The sequence below is a fragment of the Limulus polyphemus genome, unplaced genomic scaffold, assembly GCF_000517525.1.
Source record: "Limulus polyphemus unplaced genomic scaffold, Limulus_polyphemus-2.1.2 Scaffold6355, whole genome shotgun sequence".
NCBI classification, from domain to species: domain Eukaryota; kingdom Metazoa; phylum Arthropoda; class Merostomata; order Xiphosura; family Limulidae; genus Limulus; species Limulus polyphemus.
Genome location: NW_013671965.1, coordinates 29,032 through 50,079, shown reverse-complemented (window position 1 = coordinate 50,079; position 21,048 = coordinate 29,032). Strand labels below are relative to the sequence as shown.

Below are 21,048 nucleotides of genomic sequence, written 5' to 3'. Positions count from 1 at the left end.
GATCGTTGTCTAACTCAGAATCTCTGTTTCTTTCAACAAAAAACAGGTAGTGATGCAGTCTTGGAAGAAAGCTTGTATGTTTTTGTTTTTTGCGAGAACGTCACCTTATGTCTATTGTTCTCTAACATAATTTACTAGCTGTAATATACAAACTTCGTCCACTCCACCAGCAAAGGACATTGCATATATAGACCCCTATAACACTTAATTGAAGTATACTGCAACACCCCCACCCCCACCCCCCTCTTGGGTAAAGTAAATATCGTTTACTATAGAGAACAAAGACACGAAGCAAATAAAATAAGGCAGACTTCAATGGTTTACTGGACCATATGTCTATGCTAAAACCGTGTAGAAACTATACAAACGAAAATTAAAAAAAAATCGACATTACTACAACCAAGTGCAAAACATATGGTAAGCAGTACTCATTACATTTTTATAAATCCTCTTTTTCAGGCTCGTTCTCAAGCCGACAATTTAAATTAGACTTAAAACCAACAATCTTTATACTCACTCCATGGTCATCGAGCACATTAACTTTCATTTGCTCCTAAAAATACGTACATGTCACATGGATGATACAGCCCTTTAACAATGAGTCATAACTTTCTACAACAATTTAAAGATACCATACTATAAAAAAAAAAACTCTTCAACTATGTTTTAAGATCAAGCTATTACTTGAAATAAAACTTTTCCAATTAGAATTTTAAAGTTACAAAACAAGACGTAAAATACAAACATTTGCTAAAACTAGGGCCAATTAGACGGGGTGGGGAGAAGAGGGCCATTTGGCCCGGACCTTAAGCTGAAAGAAACCCGTAGTTCAGATACTTGTTATTTTTTTGCATTTTTTAAGTTTCGCAATTTGGTTTTGTGCACAGAAAAAGGCTAGAAAAGTGTTTATTAAATGTTAAATAATGTTAATAAGTATATGTTGAATAAAAAATATTCAGATTATGTTTCACTTTTCTTTTGGGCTAATGATTGTCTTATTTTGTTTTCATATATCATCATTTATTTTATTATAGCCAGGGACTTCAAAAGATAGAAATGGCAGGAGGGTAAGGTATACAAACCCTGCTTAAGTTGTTATGGTATTTTTGTAGTATTAAAAATTATGTTTTCTTCTGTTAAGCATATTTTAAACAGAATTTTGCAGGACCTTAAGATTTTGCAGAATTTAAAGATTTTAGAGAGACTTTGGTAAAGTTGGTAACTATGTAGTTTTTACCTTCCTGGGATGAGGTAGTACTCATTTTGAAGGGTGTCAGAGAGATATGTACGAGTTAGTATGAGTTGGTGTTTAACTCTCTTGAATTTGTGTGATGGAAATTATAATTGATGTAGGTGATTTAAGGATAGTGGGATACCACACAAGTGACATTAGAACCTTAGTCTGATTATTCTTGATCTCATCTTTGTCTTGTGCAGATGCTTTGCTTCAAACCTGCTCTCTTGTCTCAAGTAGCTAGTTAAAGTTCTTGCAATGAACATTATTGTTTTATTCTATACTTGTGGTTGTTTGTTTTCCTCTGCTGTCTACGTTCATTTTGTTCTCTACAAAACATTTCCGATCCTGTTATATTAGACAATACAATTTTTATTTAGGATATCAGTGTACCTGAATATCACACATCGAACGTTTTTTTTAATGAGCGAAAACGATAAAGCTCTCACCAAACAAAGGTTATAGTAAAGTTTAATTAAAAAGGGGACATTTTAACCTAAATATGTTTTATTATAATCTATTAAACTTTGTTACATCTGATGTGATGAAACAATTTAATAAACAGGTATAGTTAAATTAACAAATGTAAATAACGCACAGTTTTTTCTTGAAGCCTTCCTGTGGCTCAGCGGTAAGTCTGCAGCCTTACGACACTGAAATTCGGGTTTTGATACCCGTAGTAAGCAAAGAACAGATAGCTCACTGTGTTGTTAACGTTTTGTGCTTATCCACTATAAAACCGAAACTAAACTTTTCTTGAACTTTTCCTCGGTAGGACAGCGGTAAGTCTATGGACTTCAACGCTAAAATCCAGAGTTCGATTCCTTGAGGTAGACACAGAAGCTAGCTCAATGTGACTTTGCTCTAATATAAACAAATAAACTCTAGAACTTTTTTAGAAACGATAATAATTGTGCTACTGTTTAATTATCAAGTCCAACAAATCCCTTTCTACAGATAAATGCTTCGGACGATTGCTAAACGTACTTTAAGACATGAAATCGCCCATAATAACTTTAATGGATGATTATCAAATACTATTTTACATTTTACATATTAAAAATTAACAAGAAGCTTTGACTTTACTAATTAATTTAGTTGTTCTTTGATAGATGGTTTAGGCAGAGTATTTATGAATCATGATGAAACTAAGTTGAATGGATGGCAGTTACCGTTCATTCATCGTAGTTTCATAATTCAGTTGTTTATACTATTCTTTTATTAATTAATATATTTTTAGAGGACGCTGTGACTATATGGACAACATGGCAAAATGGCTGTGGTTGAGTAAGGAAAGTTGTCAGGGAAGTTTAAATGTAATTTTGTGCGTACTTGAAAGGAAAACTTTTTGTGACATATTGTAGTAGTTGTTTTTGTGCAATTAATAGACATGTCATTAAAAAATATTCAAGATATTTTACCACATGGCTCATCAAGCCTTTGCTTTAGGAAGGAAGAATTTATTAAGGTAAGTTTACTGCTACTTCTACTACGTTACTCTGTACACAGTGCAGGTGTTGGTTGGTATGCTATTAGTATTACTATTAATTAGGATAGTTTAGCAAATAGAATTGTTAATAATGCAATGAAGGTATTATTAATATTGTAAGTACGTTTAAGTTGAGAAAGGATAAAACAAAATGAACATGGTGTTTGACCATACTGATAACATTTAGTTTACTTTTATTTTTAACTAATTTCATTTGTTTTGAAAATTGAAGTAATGAAATAAATTTGTAAAATAAAGGATACTGTTTTGTTAGAGCTTTAGATTCTTTTTGTGAATTAAGAAAATATAGCATAAAACAATTTTTTTAAAAAGAGTTGTGGAAACGACCATTAAAAAGTAATGTCAGTTGTCATGAAGGTCTCATTTGTCTCAATAATCGTGTGAAAGAGCAACCCCAATTTTTAATTTTTATATTTAAAGTTCTGGAGTACCCACTAATTAAGTTCTCACTTTATAAATTTGATATTTGCCATTACTGAGATTGTTATTCTAATATGCACTATGAAAATAACATATTCTTTGTCTTTGTAATTATATCCTATATAGTATATTCTTTATACAGCATCCTCAGTATAGTGTCTAATAAGCAAAATCTCCTATCCTGAGTGTTCTCATGATAACATTTCAGTGTATCTTATTGAAAATCCTTTTGTAATATACTGCATTGGAAATAATATATGTTGAGCAAAATAAAATGTGAAAAGAAAAAATTCTATGGGAATGTTACCCCTTTATGATTTGAAAATGAATTTGACCAGAATACAGTTACATGTTGATAGCTTGCACCATGATTGGCTGTTATTACAACCTGTCAGAAAGTGCCACACCAGTATAAAGACTATAAAAACGTAGGAAGTCATACTGTTCTTATTAGTAGTAGTAGTGCATTCTATCTTCAAGGGCTTAAATACTGCATGATAAGCATATAGAAATCAAAGTTTCAACTAGTGCATATTTCACTAGGAACTGTATACAAGACTGAAGTCGTTATACAAACAAAACTTTCCAAAAGTAATACAGATGTGAATGTTACTATTAAGAAATTCACCATTTACTTCCCATTAACTCATCATTTTTGACTCGTGTATGTGTATGTTCTTTTCTTATCACCAGTTAATCACACTTGATGTAGAGTTACTTCCACTGTTTAAGCTGTAGTTGATCCACATCCTTCATAGAGTACCATATCAACACGTGTACTGGTTCTAAAGAAACTACACATGGTTGACTTCATAAGTTCAAATGCATTGAAAATGGTGCATTATTTTGTGCTCAATTGCAACCATCAGTCAGAGTGAGAAACTTGTATATTTTTTAGATTCCCCAAAGGAGAAAAAGAAGGAAGAGATGGATTGGGCTAATATGGTAAAATTTCACCTGCAGATTTATGCTTATATCCAAACTTTACCAATGTAAATGAGTCACAAAACCATATCTATCACATTTACCAAAGTCACGACAGACCAAACTAAAGCAATAAAAGGTTTCATACATTTAGCTGTATACTGAACTTTTCTCAATATGAAGTAGGGTTATTTCATTCAGATTATTAATAAATCTTCTTTTTCTGGACAATGAATACAATATTTATTAGTTTGGCCTAAAAGTATATTCCCTTTACTGACCATAACATTATATGTCTTGTTCTTCATATTTGCATACACAGAGTCTTTTAGAACACCTGCATACTGAAAACTCTCCATATGTCCCGACTGGTAGTGATTTTCTTCTCTCTTGATTGACTTTGATTCAGAATCAAAATAAATGGCATTTACTGATATGCTTATCGCACCCATCTGCTTCACCAGTACATGAAAGAACATGTGACGTTTGTTTAGAACCAGTGGCAAATGTGTGACACAAAAATGATGTCATTGCCTTGGCACTCTATTACAGTGGCTCTTGTCACTTCAAATGTAATTACCTGAACTTGTAGAAATAATAGATAGAATTATATACTAGAAATAAAGTTGATGATTTCAAATTTTACATAGAACATCATGACTTTTCATACACCATTACTGCTTGGAGGAAAAAAGAACATTTGTTAACACGTTAACTGCTGCAATGCTTAGCATCATCTATGGCAAGTGCTGATAGGAGTTTTTGTGCAATATCTTTGTGTTTTCAGTTTAAACAATGGTAATAATAATAATAACAAATCTAAAACATATAATCTTTACATTTTTTGATTTATGACGCAAATGTGCATCGTGAGCACATGTGAACTAGTGCTAAATGGTCATATGTGCACTCTCAGCAATCGATGTGTGTATAAGCTTTATCTTGCCATGTCCTACATTTTTTATGTATTAGGGAGGAAGTTTATTGTAATTTATGTTAATTTAACATATTTAAAAAAAAAGTCAAATAAACACAACAACTTAATAGTACAATGACATCATCTTTATTAGTATTACTACTGTAGAGAAACTATTTTGAAGATGACTCTCCCAGTTTGCAAAGGTCCAGCATTTGTACTTAGATGTTAAAGCAAAGATCTCAGTAAAAGTCATTGGTTTATTTATTAATGTGTGTGTGAATTACATAATACGAAATTCAAAAATTAAGTCCATATAAAGTTTGTTTTATCTAATATGAAATTATTAGCAAGTTAAGTTTCAGAAGGTTAATGGTCTGTACCCTTAAAATGTTGATGATTCTGTAGATGTTGTACAACCTTAAGTTTTATTTTCTGTCTGTTGCAGGATATGATCATAGAGTAAAAGTGTTTAGATCAGTGGTTCTCAAACTTTTCAGGCTCATGTACCACTTTTTGTTTAAACTTTTTTTTAAAGTACAAACCCAGGCCTAATTAAAACAAATAAACAAAACTCAGTAGCAAGAATTTATATTTTTAACACTTACCTATTAATGGGAAATATGTGACTGTTTTTTCTGGCATAACTGAAATATCTGGTGTGATTTTTGTCAATTTGAAGGGAAGAATACACTGGTAAGTCTATGCATGTGAAGGGCAAGTCTAGAAGTGAAGAGAGCAGTGTGTATATGTACTCGGGAAACTCAAATCGAGCCTATTACAAATTTTATAATATCTACATTAATGTTTTTGCATACCATCGACATTAGCTCCACATACCATAGTTGGATAATTCCTGGTTTAGATGATGTAAATGAAGCCTGGAAAGTTTTTACTGGTTGATGGAAATAGCTGAAAAAGAGTCATACCTCAAATTTAAGCCAAAATCCAATTCCTGATTGAGTTGGGGAATTAAATTATTAATAAGTTAAAATTTCCAAACTTCTAGAAATATAGTAAGGAGGAAGGAGAAGAGATACTATAGTGTATCTGAACAACTTATTTAAAGTTGAGAGTAACTTTACCTAAAATTTTATTTTGTTGAAACAATATTTTAGACACCACTTACCGATGTATAGCTTACTGTAAAATTTGTAATAAGATTAGACATACACACTCGTATACAGTACGAGTTGGAACAACTTGTGTCTACTGTGATATATTATTATTGTAACATTATAATCTCAACGTTTTCTGATTATATTTTTTTTTACACTGAATTTGATTGCAATTGCTTATTTACATTTTCTTTCATAACAAAGTGAAGTGTTGAAATTTCAGATGTGCTTTTTCTTTGTTTTTACAGGAAAACTTTAGTGTAGACCAATTTGTAAGTGAGCATAGAAAACATGTTTCATTGGAAACTCTTCGGGATGATTTGGGCATCTACCTGAGAGTTCTTCGCTCAGCAATGATTGAACTGATTAATAAAGACTATGCAGACTTTGTAAACCTATCAACAAACTTGGTACAATTTTATTAACATATTACATTTAAGTTTCTCAGATAAAGTGGTAAATTGTTTTTCAATATAAAAAGTTTTTAATGATTGATTAGACCTATTACAGATTTCCATCCTACAATTTCTGTGTATCGTATAACACAGTAGTCAAATTAAAGTGTTCCAAATAGACATTTCATTCTCATTGTTAAAAGTCTATACAATCAACTATAGTCTAATTATTAATCAGTACTTCGAAAAATTAACTACTAATTAATAATTAGATTTGGTGATCATGTAGGTTACTAACATTGACAACAAATGAGATCAGATTGCCACAACCTTTATGTAAGTACCTAGTGAGTTATTTCTTTTACATTTGAATTCAATTGAGTAATTTATAGGATATTTATTATCAAAATATAGTAGATTGAGAAGAAGGTAAAAAAAAATTGTGCTATGAATATTTTTAATATTCAAAACCAAATTTGAGAAATGTATCAGTAAAAATAATTTTGTTTGCAATATGTACATATATATGTGACTTATTTATGAACAACCGACCAAAAGTATAGTGTTATACATTCAAGACAGATAAAACTATAGTACAAAGTGTTGTGTGTTTGTGATAAAATGTTGGTTAGTAAGAGAGATACCTGAAGAAGCAAAACCCAGATACTAGTGGAGATATCTATTGGATTTAATCTCTATTTGCAAATCTCATACGTGTAATGAAATTATAATTGAAAAATAAGTATCAGATACCAGTGCCTACAACATTCTACATATAAAACTGTCATTTATCATTTGCAGCCAATTGTGGAAGAATAGTTGATATTTATGGTTTTATACCAGTTTGAGTTAAAAACAATAAAGCCTCAAATTACTAGATCATTTGTAATACTAATTATAAAAAGAAAATTATAATTTAATCTCCTAATTTCAGTATTGCATTCAATAAGTGAATGGAGGATGAGGTTCCTCTCCTTTATCTTTAAATTTTAAAATTAAAACAACTTTATAAATGTTTAAATATTTATGTTTTGCTTTTTAGGTTGGACTTGATAAATCTATTCAGAATCTAACAGTACCACTTGGCCAGTTTAAAGAAGAAGTTTTAGTAAGTGTAATCATTTTTATGTATTGATGAATGTAAAAGTACTGTAAGATTGCTAAAATGTGGTTTAATTTAACTTGAGACTCTGAAAGAACTTTTTCCACTTCTAAAGTTTACCAAAGTAAAACATTTTTAAAAGTTTTACACTGACCTGATTATCAATAAGACTTGACCAGATTCTTTGGAACTTACTCAACAGTTCAGGAATGAGTAAAGCTGTCAAGAGTAAATAACTCATGTGATGATATTTCTTTTGCAAAAAAACAAACAACAAAACATAAGTTAAAATATTGCATTTAAAAAAAGATTGACTTGTTTCTTCACCTGTTTTCAACAAGAATACTTTTCTACATCTATCCAAACAAATATGCCTTATAATGACAATCTCATTCATTCACAATAATGAAAACGTTAATAATACCATTGTGAAATATTTGTGAAGAACAAGTTTATTAAAGTGTGTTTAATAATGTTTGCTTTTATAATCATACAAAAGATGCAAGTTGTACTTGTTTACACTGCAGTTTTTAAAAATGTGTAAGGAAGTATTAAGTATGACTTACTGTTCTTACATGAGAAGTAACAAGTTCTTACAGTGTGGCAGGAAAGTACATGTAACTATTAATTTATTTTTTGGTTTTAGCTGTATAGTACATTGTTCTAGACTAAAAACTGCAATAATTATATGCTTTTAATTTATCACTAATAATGTGATATGATAAAACAAAAACAAAATTCAATTCCTGTTCCATAGTATTGATATCATTATAATAAATTGTTTAAATATATTGGATTGGACATCTGTTGTTGGAGTATTATTGCACCATGTTTGTTAGAATTTGTAAAATATGAACAATTCATATGAGAGAGAGAGAGAGTAACAAAGTAACATTATTCTGCAGGAGGCCCCCCTTTTCCTCTCTTTTGCTCAAACCCCACACATCACCTTTCACCCAGGGGTGTCATCTCTTCATACACATATAGGATTTGTCCAGTCCATTGCCTGCAGCACCAGACTCCAATAATATAGCCTTCTTCTTATCCAATTTTTGTTGTCTTTCAACTTTGTCTGTCTACCAATGGAAGTGGTGACATGATCTATTCATCACTCCTCTCTCAGGACTATTCTACCATGACCCACCTTTTGGATTTTTTCCCTTAGTTGTTTGATCTTGGATTGTTGGTTCCCGCCGTAGTTGGTTATCAGACAGCTTTGTCAACTACATTTCACCTTTCCTGTTACTGCCAGGTGTTTTCTTCTCTTGTCTTTTCCACTTGATTTGGATCCATCTTTCTTTACCAACCCTCTTGTCTGACTGGGACTTTAATGTGGTTTTAAAAGCTCTTGTGTGTGTTCTGTTTGAGCCATTGGCTTTCTGTTCTTCGTGTCATTTTTCTCTGAAGACATACTTTGTCCTCCTTCTCACCTGTAGTCTCTGTATTTTAGATATACATGTCATAAATTCTTCCAGCACTGTCTTTCATTATACATATTTACTTCTCTACCCAGACTGGGCTTTTCTTCCGAAGTCTTCAGCTGCTTACAAAGGTGATCAGTCTTTCCTATCTCCCTCCTTTCTACTTCTCACCTCTATGCTCGTTTGGAACTGGATCATCTTGTGTGTCTGGTTCAGGTTGTGCTTGCCAGCTTTTCAAAATAGTTTCACAATCACCCATGGCACTGTTTCCAGTGAAAAAACCTTTCCAGCAGGCATTTGGTGGAAATCCAGGTGAATTATTTTCACTTGTTCAAGTGGAGCACAGGAGACTAACCCTTGCGGAGAGTATACCCTGGTTGAGACATGATGAATTCTCCTATAGGTGTGCCCCCTGCCTGTCACACTCCCTGGGCTTGCTTTTGGGTGCTTTCTGAAGGGAGCTCTTCAAAGTTTAATGCTTGCACTGGCCCCCTCTGTGATTTCAATATGGGATTATAGCTATTCTGTTTGAAGAGCTGAGGTATCATCTCGGAAGTTAATATTTTCTTTACCTGAAAATTTATTTCCAATAGATACCTTCACACACACACTCCCACCCCATCCTCCCCACTTCCAGTTCACTTTCTTCTTGCCTCATCTAAGAATGAAGTTATTTCAAGTGCAAGTGCTTACAGGGAGTTACTGTGCAAGGAGTTTGTCACCTTCCTATTGGTGAAGGGCTATCATTGCATAACAATGTCAATATGCACTAGCAAAGTTCAAGTTAAATGTAATTTTTAGGTGGAAGTTAGCTCAAGGCTAGTAGCATGCAAGTCTCTTAAGCAGATGCACTAGAAATCAATCTACTCTGTGTGAAAAGATGAGTATATATTGGAAATATGTTTTCTAGTAACGAAAATGTTAATGTTCATGCACTTATGTAGTATATCCACTTCCTGCCAACCAGGTAAATTTGCCAAACTGTCAGGACTGGGGTATCTGTTTCTTTAAAACCTCTCATTATGAATTCAGCTTATAGTGTAACTGACACAAATTATTCTGTAAATAGTGTACGTATTATTTAAGTAATAAATTGTTGTGCCACTTATTTTTTGCATGTTTCAAAAAATGGCATGCCAGTTGTTTCATAAATCATTTTGATTTTACTTTGCATCTGCAGATATGTATTTAAAATTAATTTTGAAAGACATTCAAATCTTCTTGACATAATTTTGGACCTCGTTGATTTTTTGTGGTCAAGTCTAAACTGATCTATTAATAACTGATTGATCATATCTGTACTAGAAAGGTAAGGTATTTTACTGTTAGATTTTAGTGTCAATTTAAATCAAATTTTAGATCTACCAATATGTAAATTTGTAATAAATGTTTAGGTTGTTTGTAGAGTTTTATTACTTGAGATTAGAATTTATGCTTAGGTGTGGCATGATAATTCAGTTTATGAATGCTGATTTTCTTATGTGTCGTAGACTATAAAACATGCTGTGGATGAAGCTTTGTCTGCAACTACTTCAGAACTGAAAAAGATAGAGAGTATACGTGAAAAAAAGGTTTGTGTATTGTTCTTCTAACTAATATAGTAGCAAAAAAAATCATATTACAGACAAACTTGATCAGTTATTGAATAAAATGTAGCTTGGTGTGCATTTTCTGTGTCTAAGCACAGAATTGAAGAAAGAAAAGTGTTGAAAAAATATGTTTAGGTTAAAGTTTTTGATCAGGAACTAAAATTGTTGGACTTCATAATCTGACACTTTTTCGTTTTCTGTTTGGGCCAGTATTTATTAAGAAGAATTACTGAGTGAAAGTAGAGTGTATAATAATATTTCAACCATGCTATATCTATCATATACAGTGCCAATGAAACCTTCCCCTAATACCAGGGTTTTCAGGCTGGGTGGGATATGACAGATATTGTAATGGTTGAGATATTATTTCTATTAGCAAATTATTTGACAACGACTGTTATGGTGTGAATTTGATTAAGTTGGGGAAGTGTAATTTTCATCAATTTTATTTAGATCAAAAACTTTAATCTCAGCTTATAACATTGACTTTGGATTTAGAATCTTATACCACTTGCAGTTAAAAATACATATGCAACTGGTTATGCAAGGCTTGAAATAACCCATTTTTGATTAATTGTCTAAGTAACAGATTGTAAGATTAAATATGGAAATTGATTAATCAAAGATACAATGACGCGACTCACGTTTATATAAATGAGTACAAAGAGTTCATGTGGTCGGGCAAATTGACTTAGCCCATGTTAAGAAAGTTAATGATATTTTACTATAATATATACTAAACTTTAGTATTTGTTTTTAGTCAATCAAGGCTATTAGTATTGGGCAGTACTTGTAATATGAAAACTAAATGTTTTCCTGTATGTGACATATGAACACCTAAACATGATACAACCTTACAGGTAGGGGAATAATGAATCTTATGCTATTTATATCCTAAGAAGAAAAGTATTGTAAGAAATGTCATTTTCAAAGGAACTTAATTTTGCTCAAGAAAATGTAAACAATTATAATATAGATATTACTATGTGAATGGTCTTCAAAACATCAAGTTAACATACAATAGCAAAATAGGAATAAGACATAAATATTAAACATCAATAACATTAGAATAAAATGTGTGATCATAGAGCTGAAGTACAATGGGATAATCATGTGATGTAATGTTACATTGTGAGATTGTTTAATTATTGTTTATTTTACTATGCTAATAACTCTTCCATTAGAACATTTGTTAATACTTTTTAACTTTTGAATAAAGATATTTATTTACTTATTGTGATTTAGTAGATACAAAGTAGGTCAGAAGTTCTACAAGGTGAAAGAAACTACAAATAAAAGTTTGTGCTAGAAGTATGGGCATCTTCTTTAAATGGGGTAATGTTCAAAACACTTCGTTAATTTCACTCAGCATTTTGTTTCTTTAGCATTAAAATATAAATCTTTTCAAACCACTTGAAATATGATCTGTAAATGTGTGTGTGTGAAATTCCAAAATATAAATTCACTTTTCATACTTACATGTCATAAGCTGTTTACATCCATGATAAACCATTGTGACTTGAAGTAATAACTTGCAGTCTCAAAATATCTTAAAGTTTGGTGTTTGGTTCTATAATGTATATAATATAATATAGTTAATTTACACTGATAAATTAGGGATGGCTTGTGCAGATCACCCTCGTGTTGCTTTGGACAAAAAAACAACAAACGAACAAACAATTTCACATACATGCTGTCACAAAGCTGTTTTCCAGCAATCAATTTGACAGATAATTTGTAATTCAAACTTTTAGAACAAAATATTTAAATAAAAAGTTGTTTGTCATGTGTTTCAATATGTGATTTTAGTTGTTAGTGATTATGGTGTTGCAAATGGACAAAAATGTATTTAATCAAGGTCTGTATTGGTTTAAGAGAATCAGAAATAAATATTTTTCAAAAAATATAGTTGGAAAAATATCGCCTACATTGGTGTAGGCTGAGGATATGAGTGCAAGTTGTGTGTCTTGTTTCAACTGGTTAACACTTAATGTTCATTAGTGTTTTATGCTATTTTCACAGCTACATAACTGCTTAATTAAGTAAAGATATTCAATACATATAAATAATTGATGAAAATAAAACAAGTTAGATTGAACTGGATATATATAAAATGGATTTTTCTAATCAGTAATATTTTTTAAAAACTCTGGTTTTATTTCTGTCTTTTATATTTTTAATAGTTTCTTTATATGAAAGAGCTTGCATGAAGAGAGGAGAAAATTAATATTCATTTATTAGAACAATATAGACACAACAAATGTAGTGTTTATGGAAAAATATAACTGTTGGATACATTTACATGATTTTGGACACACATTAAAACAAAACAGAACTTTAAGATAAAAGTGTATAATTTCAGGTCAACCAACAATGTATGCAATTAGTTGCCAGCCCAAACTAAATCATTATTTAAACTTGGTGTTTCCATTAAAAAAGTTCCACGAAGTTGAACTTCTTTTCAATATTCAACAGTTATTTTGTTATCACCGAAATATTTTATTTCTGTATGTAATACTTGCTTGATTAACATTACTGCTCCTAGGGACAGTTGAAAGACATACTACAGCTCCTTAAGTTTTTTAATATTTATTAGTTGATATTAATTCAAACTGTGCAACTTATTGGGTAGGTTTGCTAAAGACAAGAAAGTATTTGCCACAAAGATGTAAAGTTTTTGTTGATGGACTGAACTAAGAATATACGAAAATATGAAAGATCCAATATACAAATGTCATTGATTTTCTCCACATAATCAGCATTGTTTCAGTTTTGACTTGAAAAATAAGTTATACTTGAATATTGCTTATATAAAAATTTATCCACACTTTGTTTTCTTCACAGATGATGCTTCAAAGGGTAGCAGCCATACTTCATGGGTTTCAGAAATTAGAAGAGTTGTTGGAAATTTCTAGCTGTAGTCCTGAGTTACCAGCAAAAGAGAAAGGAAGAAGGTAAGTGGTAGTATATTTGAGTATGGTGTCAATAAAGAACATGCACGCTACAAGTTTTTCTTCTCTAATAATTGGTACTCTATTTGTGCCAATAAACCTTTTTTTAAAACCAATTTGTTATAAAAAGTGAAAAATTGAAGTACTTTTTAAATAATGTTTTCTTCTAGAAAACATGTTTACATAAATATTTTTAAGTGCCTTGTTTAAGGAGGAGAGTGAGTGTAAGATCTCTTAGACAGTTTCCTTCAAATCTTGTTGAAGTTCTCTTATATTAACTTTTATTTGATATTAGCTTATCTGAACACTTTCTTTCTTCAAGATTAAGCTAAGTTAGTACTGTCATTTTAAATTTAGTTGTAGATATAGAATTAAGCCTAATTTCAGCTATACTTTATTATTTATGCAAATTGTGACTTATTTTTTACCTTTAGGGTAATTATTTCTAAGTTATTGTGTAAGTTATTGAAGGCAGGTTATTGATTTGGTTTTATTTGTGGGTATTGTTAAAGTAGATTATTTTGTTTTTGTTTTTTGTTTCTGCTACCTTTTAAGTTTTTGTGGTGTGATAAGTAAAATTTGGAAATTATTTTTGAAAATATTAGGTCAAACTGTAGTTTTTCAAGCAACTTATAGGGACTTGTTAAGGGTTTGTTTGTAGAGTTTTCTTTTGGGAGTAAAAGTGTCAGTATGATTTGAGGAGTGAAAAAAAACAAGTCAGGCGTTAAAGATGGAAAATAAAAACATATCAAAATAAGATTTTTTGTGTGTTTCAAGAGGAATAATACACTTACATTATTTAAGTGTGCAATGAAAGAAAGTAAGTCAGATTCTGACTTCATGAATTAAAAGAAGAAAATAATCCCAATGTGTTTATGTTGGGGGAGGAGTATTCTAATTAAGAATGATGAAAGGTACATGTGTCTTGGACTGAAATTTACTTACCAGCTAGTAATGTTTAGGATATGGCAGGAAATGTGTAGGTACTATTTTTATTTTGCATCTTCGAGCTATTGATGTTAGTATTGACAAATCTGATGACATAGTTTGTACATATACTAAAAGTCTTAAAAGAGCATGCTGTCTGTCTGTATCTTCTTTCTGCACACTAACTAGAGTTTTGACAGCAGATTATATTCCAACTTCACAGATCACTTTCTTTGGTGATGGGAGACCCATTGGTTTTAAGGTTCAGAGATTAACAGTTTTAAAACAATTTGCTTCTGCAAAGAAGAAACTGGAACCACAAGATGCACAGAAACAAGCCAGAACACAAAAAAAGCTAATGATAATAAAAATCAACCATTCTTCTGATGACTATTTGTATTTATATCATTGATTTGGGAAGCTCTTTGGACAATAATATTTGCAATTTCTCTTATGAAACTGAGATCTAGAAAGAGTGGATTTTAATGATGGTGATTCTTTTCTTCAAAAATACCTTGTGACAGCCTTGATGCTAGAAAATGAAAAAATAGTTTTGGTACTGAGAATGTAAAAGTTATGTACTTGAAGGAAGAAAATCTGGAAATGACTTATTTTCTCTACAAGAAAAAATAACTTGTTTTCTTTGGAGTACAAAAGAATAAGGGGGTCACTTGATTGATGAGTTCAAAACTAGTTAAGGGTTTCAACCATGGGTGTCAGCAGAATGGGTGCATTCCCCCATGTAATTTCAGAAGAAAATTTATTTGAATAACTATTTAAAATTGTATAACAAAATAATACTATTTAAATGTAAATGAAAAAATTAGGTGTACATAGATAAGGCATAATCAGCCAGAGCAACGCATTCAAACTTCAAGGCAGTGGCCTGCACTCTGCAATAGATGCCATGTTTGCAGATTTTGGGCTTCCCTCCATCTGGAATAAGTTCTGCAGACAGCCATGGTTTCAACCCTTGTCTTATGATTACTCTGCTTGAGTGACTAAATAGAAAGACCTAACTTATGAATTTAAATGTTAATACTAATTGGTTTAAGTTATAAGATAAAAACTTGTTGCTTTTTAAAAAACAAAAAATGTGATTACAGTATAAACTTATGGAATTATTTTCCTGATGTTTATTTGGTAGGATGTGAATATATAGGGCTGCATTTAATTCAAATTTGTATGAGTCTTTTTGTAGGTGAGGGACTGGATAGCATATTGTTTTGCTCTCTATTATATTCTTAAGAAGAGGTCTATATTTTTTAAAGATTTTTCTTTTCATGTACAGGAGTTAATATGTATTTTGAAGAAGATAAAAAAATAGTCTGAATTCCAAGTTTCCCGGTTTAAAAACCTTAAGGAAATAAAAATAAATACTTAGTTGAGTTGTTTAAATTAGTGCTTTTATATTGTAATTTTGGACAATAATCAAAATAGAACTTGGGAACTGTAATCCTCAGCAATGATCCAAATAGTACAGTTGTACAACACAAATCCCCAAAGTTCAAAACAGATTTTACATTTTGTAATTTACCAAATTTTTAAATGAAGTAGTTACATGCCATAACTCTGACAGAGCATTCAAATCACAGAACTTGTATATCAGTTAAGATAAAAGTTGTATTTTTTACTCTCAATAATGATTAAAGTAGAACACCTGTATATTGTTACTCTCAATAATGATTAAAGTAGAACACCTGTATATTGTTACTCTCAATAATGATTAAAGTAGAACACCTGTATATTGTTACTCTCAATAATGATTAAAGTAGAACACCTGTATATTGTTACTCTCAATAATGATTAAAGTAGAACACTTGTATATTGTTACTCTCAATAATGATTAAAGTAGAACACGTATGTTGTTACTCTCAATAATTATTAAAGTAGAACACCTGTATGTTGTTACTCTCAATAATAATAAAAGTAAAACAGCTATATATCATTACTTTCAATCATGATAAAAATAAAACAGGTGTATATCATTACTTTCAATCATGATAAAAATAAAACAGGTGCACATTATTACTCTCAATAATGACCAAACCAAAACAAGTTCTACTTTAATCACTGTTGAGAGGTGCAATGTAAAGTTTTGCTGTTGTGAATATTGTTGATTTACAATATACAATTGTTCTACTGTGAATATTGTTAAAAATTACAAAATACAACTGCTTTACTTTGATAGATGTTGAGAATAACAATATACAAATGTTTAATTTCATTGATCATTGTAAAGTACAGTATGATAAGTTTTCTACTTTGAAAATGTCTTCATTTTAATCAAAGTACATATAGGTTTGTGTTAATTTTTGAACTTAGTACTCATAAAAGTATCCTGTTTTACCATTCTTATGAATGTTCTGAACTCATTAGTACAAAACTATCTACAATGTGTATGGTTTGGTTTATTGAACAGAGAATGGTCTGGGAAGTTAGTGGAACGTGCTGCAGTAGAACTTAATCAAATTTTGTTTTACCTCTCAAAGTGCAACAGAATCCCTGTAATTGAAGACATTAGACATGTAAGTTTTCTTATAGTTGTTTATCATTAAAATTTATTTTAGCTGAATGTTAAGTCAGGTTCATAGCTGTAACCACCTCGAACTAAGGGCTTTAATTGCCAATATTAATGTGTAGATTTAAACCAGCTGTATAACAAAGGGAAAAAAGGATGTGTAACTGTCTGCATTTTTATGTATAGGACACTATATCCTGGTAAATTATAATTTTAATTATTTTGTACAATACTTAGAGCAATTCAGAAGATAACTCCTTTTATTAGCTAGTGGTATAGCTTACTTTATTCATTTTTTATTCCTCTTTTGTTATGGTTGTGAGTACTAGTTCTCGAATCATCTAACAGTTTTTTAAAAAAACATGGTATTTTATATATATATTAATAAATGCAAGTTTTTATAGATATATAAAACTTTATACTAAAATTAAAAATATTATTAATTAACATCAGAGTTGTATTATCCATTTCTTAGTGAATGTATTCCCCTTTCTGTTTGTATTTTTGGATATTTCTCAAGAAAATACACCAGTAAAAGCAGTTACTTTATATAATTTTTGTAAATATAATTAATAGTTTCTAAAAACATTTTTCATACCACACAATTTTATAGTACATCTTCACATTTTTTCTGAGGTTAATCTGTTTAGTATTTATCAATTTTTATTTATTATAACATTTCTTTAATCCTTTCAGTACTTGTTGCTGTTAAAGCCAATTTATGGGATGTTTAAGCTAGTATTGGTTTGAAAGATATCATATATAGCAGCTTTTGAAATTATCTAAAACTAAATGTTATATATAAATGTTAATTGTTAATATTTTTTACTCATCTTCATATGACAAGAGGATTAATCATATTGCTACAGTCCTCATGGAACATCTAGACCACAAGTTTCTTGATGATATTCACAAAAGTAACACGGAATCCCTCCAGAGAATTCTTCGTATTTATGCAACCATTGACAGAATATCTGAAACTGAACTATTATTCCAAAGAAATGTAGTCAAGCCTTATATGCAAGAGGTATTTATTCTGAAGTTCCATTAATTTTTTTTGTATTTATTTTTCATCAAAATATTACTCATTTGAAATAAGCATTCAGTTATTGACTAACAACTGAAAAAGACCTACCAGTTTGTAAGGTGTAATTCTACATGTAGATGATAATCGTAAATCATATGTTTTTTTATTAATTCAATCTTGTTTTATTTACATAGGTGATCACAGAAAAGCAAGTTGAAATTCAGGGCATAACCAAAATGTATGAGAAAGTATTACAGTTTGTTCCGTCAAAGTGTAAAGATATATTAGAAGTCACCAGGGAAGGTAGAAGGTAGGAAAGGATTTCTCACTCAATGCTTATAAATTCCATAAAGATTTAAGAAAATCCTTATGCAACCTGGACCACAATTATGCACGAAGATAGTTGTAAGTTAAAAAGAAATCACATTACAAGATCAGCAGCACACTAACAATCAATCATTTGACGTGTCTCATGAAAAATGAGCTTCTGTTAATATCATATGAATAATTACATTTCATGTGTTATTTAAATCAATGGACAGTGCTTCAAGTGTGAACAGTTCTATTTAAAAAATAAACAAATTCTTGAGTGACAGTTCCATGTTAAAGTAAACTTCACAAAGACAACAGGTTTTCATATTTTGCTATTACATGTCTAACATGTAACTTCTGTTTTCAAGGACTTCATATAATTTTGTTGAAAAATATTTAGATTGCTATAATGGTCTTATTTATAAACAGAATCAACTGACCCAAACCCTAACAAGTCAAAATGCAAGACAATATTTATGTAAAGAATAAAAATACTTTTGTCCATTGTACAGTTTGTTTATTGCAGTTGCATAACTTCTAGAACCTCCTTAATACATCTCTAAAGTTTTTTGAGTATCCCTGAATATTGTATTTGGTATTTTCTCTATTCTATGAAATGTTGAGAACTATAACATAAAATACATAATACCATGTTGAACAGAACTCTGTAAAATGTCAGAACATGCACACTTTGACCCCCACACACGCACATATAGTTAAATACTGAAGTTTCATTTCTTTAACTACAAATGGAAAGAGCTAGTTCTCAAATTTGAATTTTATAAAATGGAATAAGAATGTGCTTCTTTACAATTGCAAAAGTTCCATTAAAAGTTTTTTTTTTTTATTCTATAGTGGAGAAGTAGTGAAGGGTTATGATTTTCTTGTTAATGCCATCTGGCCTGAGATCATAACCTGTTTAGAAACCAGAGTCCACTTTATATTCCAAGCTGGTGATCCAAACAAGTTCCATGAGCGATACTCTTCAAGTATGACTTTTCTAGAAAAGTTTGAACAAATGTGTGGTTCACAAGCAAGCATTAAGAGACTACATCAGCACAAGTCTTATCACACTTTCATTGGAAAGTGGAATCTTCCTGTATATTTCCAGGTTAGGTGAGTGTTTAAGAGGGGAGGGGGATAATGGATAGAATGTTATCTACCAAGCATTAAAATTGTATTTGTTATAAGAATGTGTGAAAAAATATTGTTGTTTTAGTCTAATCATGTGTGTTTTTAGCTTAGATAATCAATCACAAAGGAAAATTATTGCGCACACTACTTTATAAAGTTGCCTATATTCTTTAAGGGTCATAACTTCAATAGGAAAGGATAGTAAATATATTATGCCCCACATTGACATTTGTTTAACAATGAATCTCTGAGCCAACAAAATCATTTGTGTAGTCGTTGGTAACAAAATAAGGTGCATGAGATCTGGAATTTCAGAAAAATTAGAATAGAATATAAGGACCTGAAGGACTTGATCTGAGGAGTCTTTTGCTGTTTTTTTTTTTCTATGGATAAAATGCAGAGACATGTAGGACTTGATCTGAGGGGTCTTTTGCTGTTTTTTTTTTTCTATGGATAAAATGCAGAGACATGTAGGACTTGATCTGAGGGGTCTTTTGCTGTTTTTTTTTTTCTATGGATAAAATGCAGAGACATGTAGGACTTGATCTGAGGAGTCTTTTGCTGTTTTTCTTTTTTCTTCTATGGATAAAGTGCAGAGACCTGTAGGACTTGATCTGAGGAGTCTTTTGCTGTTTTTTTTTTTTCTATTGGATAAAATGCAGAGACATGTAGGACTTGATCTGAGGAGTCTTTTGCTGTGTTTTTTTCTTCTGTGGATAAAGTGCAGAGACCTGTAGGACTTGATCTCAGGAGTCTTTTGCTGTGACTTTTTTCTATGAATAAAGTGCTTGTAGTGGTTTTCTGTCATCCAAAAGTTAACCACTCTCACTGCTATGTTCATGATTGTCCACATCTTCCAACAATTCTGGAGCATATCTGGTTTGTTGGTAGACATGGTTACTTTTGGTTGTTTAGTATTTTAATTAACACAAATGGAAATTCTTCTCTGGCCTCTTTTATGGCTTATTTTATCTACAACTGGTATCCTGTCATGATCCATTCACATCTGCTGCTGTGGGAGAACATTGAGCATTTTGCCACCATACACTTTTTAAGTAAAATTTTAATTTGATACTTCCAACCCTGTGTCCTCTGAGATGTATGCAATCATGACAGAAAATCTGCCTGATTGTCCTTGTTTTTTCCAATGATTACTGGCTCTTAAAAAATCTCTATAGATATTACATTGCCATAACATCATGACTCCTGAAAAGTTTAGCAAACAATTTCTCCATCAACCAAACAAGAAAAATCATTGCATCTCTTCCACTTCTTTTCAGTTTTTGTTTTGGTAAACACTATTAAATTCCTCATACGATATAGTGTGTATTCCATAAAATTTGTAACAAAGTTGAGGAAAACTGGAAGTGGAATACCATACATGGTTTGGTTGACTCAGAGATTCTTTATGATGCAAGTTTTCACCTATTATACTGTAGCAGGCATTAGATTAAACCCAAGGTTATTCAGTAACTTTTGAGTAATACCTATTTAATGTCCAGTTATCGAATATTCTGTATAAGAATTTGTTTGTTGCTTATGTTTTC

The 21,048-nt window shown here is 30.8% G+C and overlaps 1 protein-coding gene across 1 annotated transcript in view; it reads left to right on the top strand.

Moving 5' to 3' along the window:
• Positions 1-2,484: 2,484 nt before the first annotated feature.
• Positions 2,485-21,048, top strand: part of LOC106473636 (conserved oligomeric Golgi complex subunit 2-like) — a 35,713-nt gene continuing 17,149 nt past the window's right edge. The window contains exons 1-9 of the mRNA XM_013934318.2: positions 2,485-2,702; positions 6,371-6,532; positions 7,560-7,625; positions 10,531-10,611; positions 13,474-13,583; positions 16,930-17,035; positions 17,876-18,055; positions 18,250-18,365; positions 19,223-19,483. Of these exons, the coding sequence (XP_013789772.1) occupies positions 2,625-2,702; positions 6,371-6,532; positions 7,560-7,625; positions 10,531-10,611; positions 13,474-13,583; positions 16,930-17,035; positions 17,876-18,055; positions 18,250-18,365; positions 19,223-19,483 (1,160 nt within the window). The 5' untranslated portion in view covers positions 2,485-2,624. The remainder of the gene's footprint in view (positions 2,703-6,370; positions 6,533-7,559; positions 7,626-10,530; positions 10,612-13,473; positions 13,584-16,929; positions 17,036-17,875; positions 18,056-18,249; positions 18,366-19,222; positions 19,484-21,048) is intronic.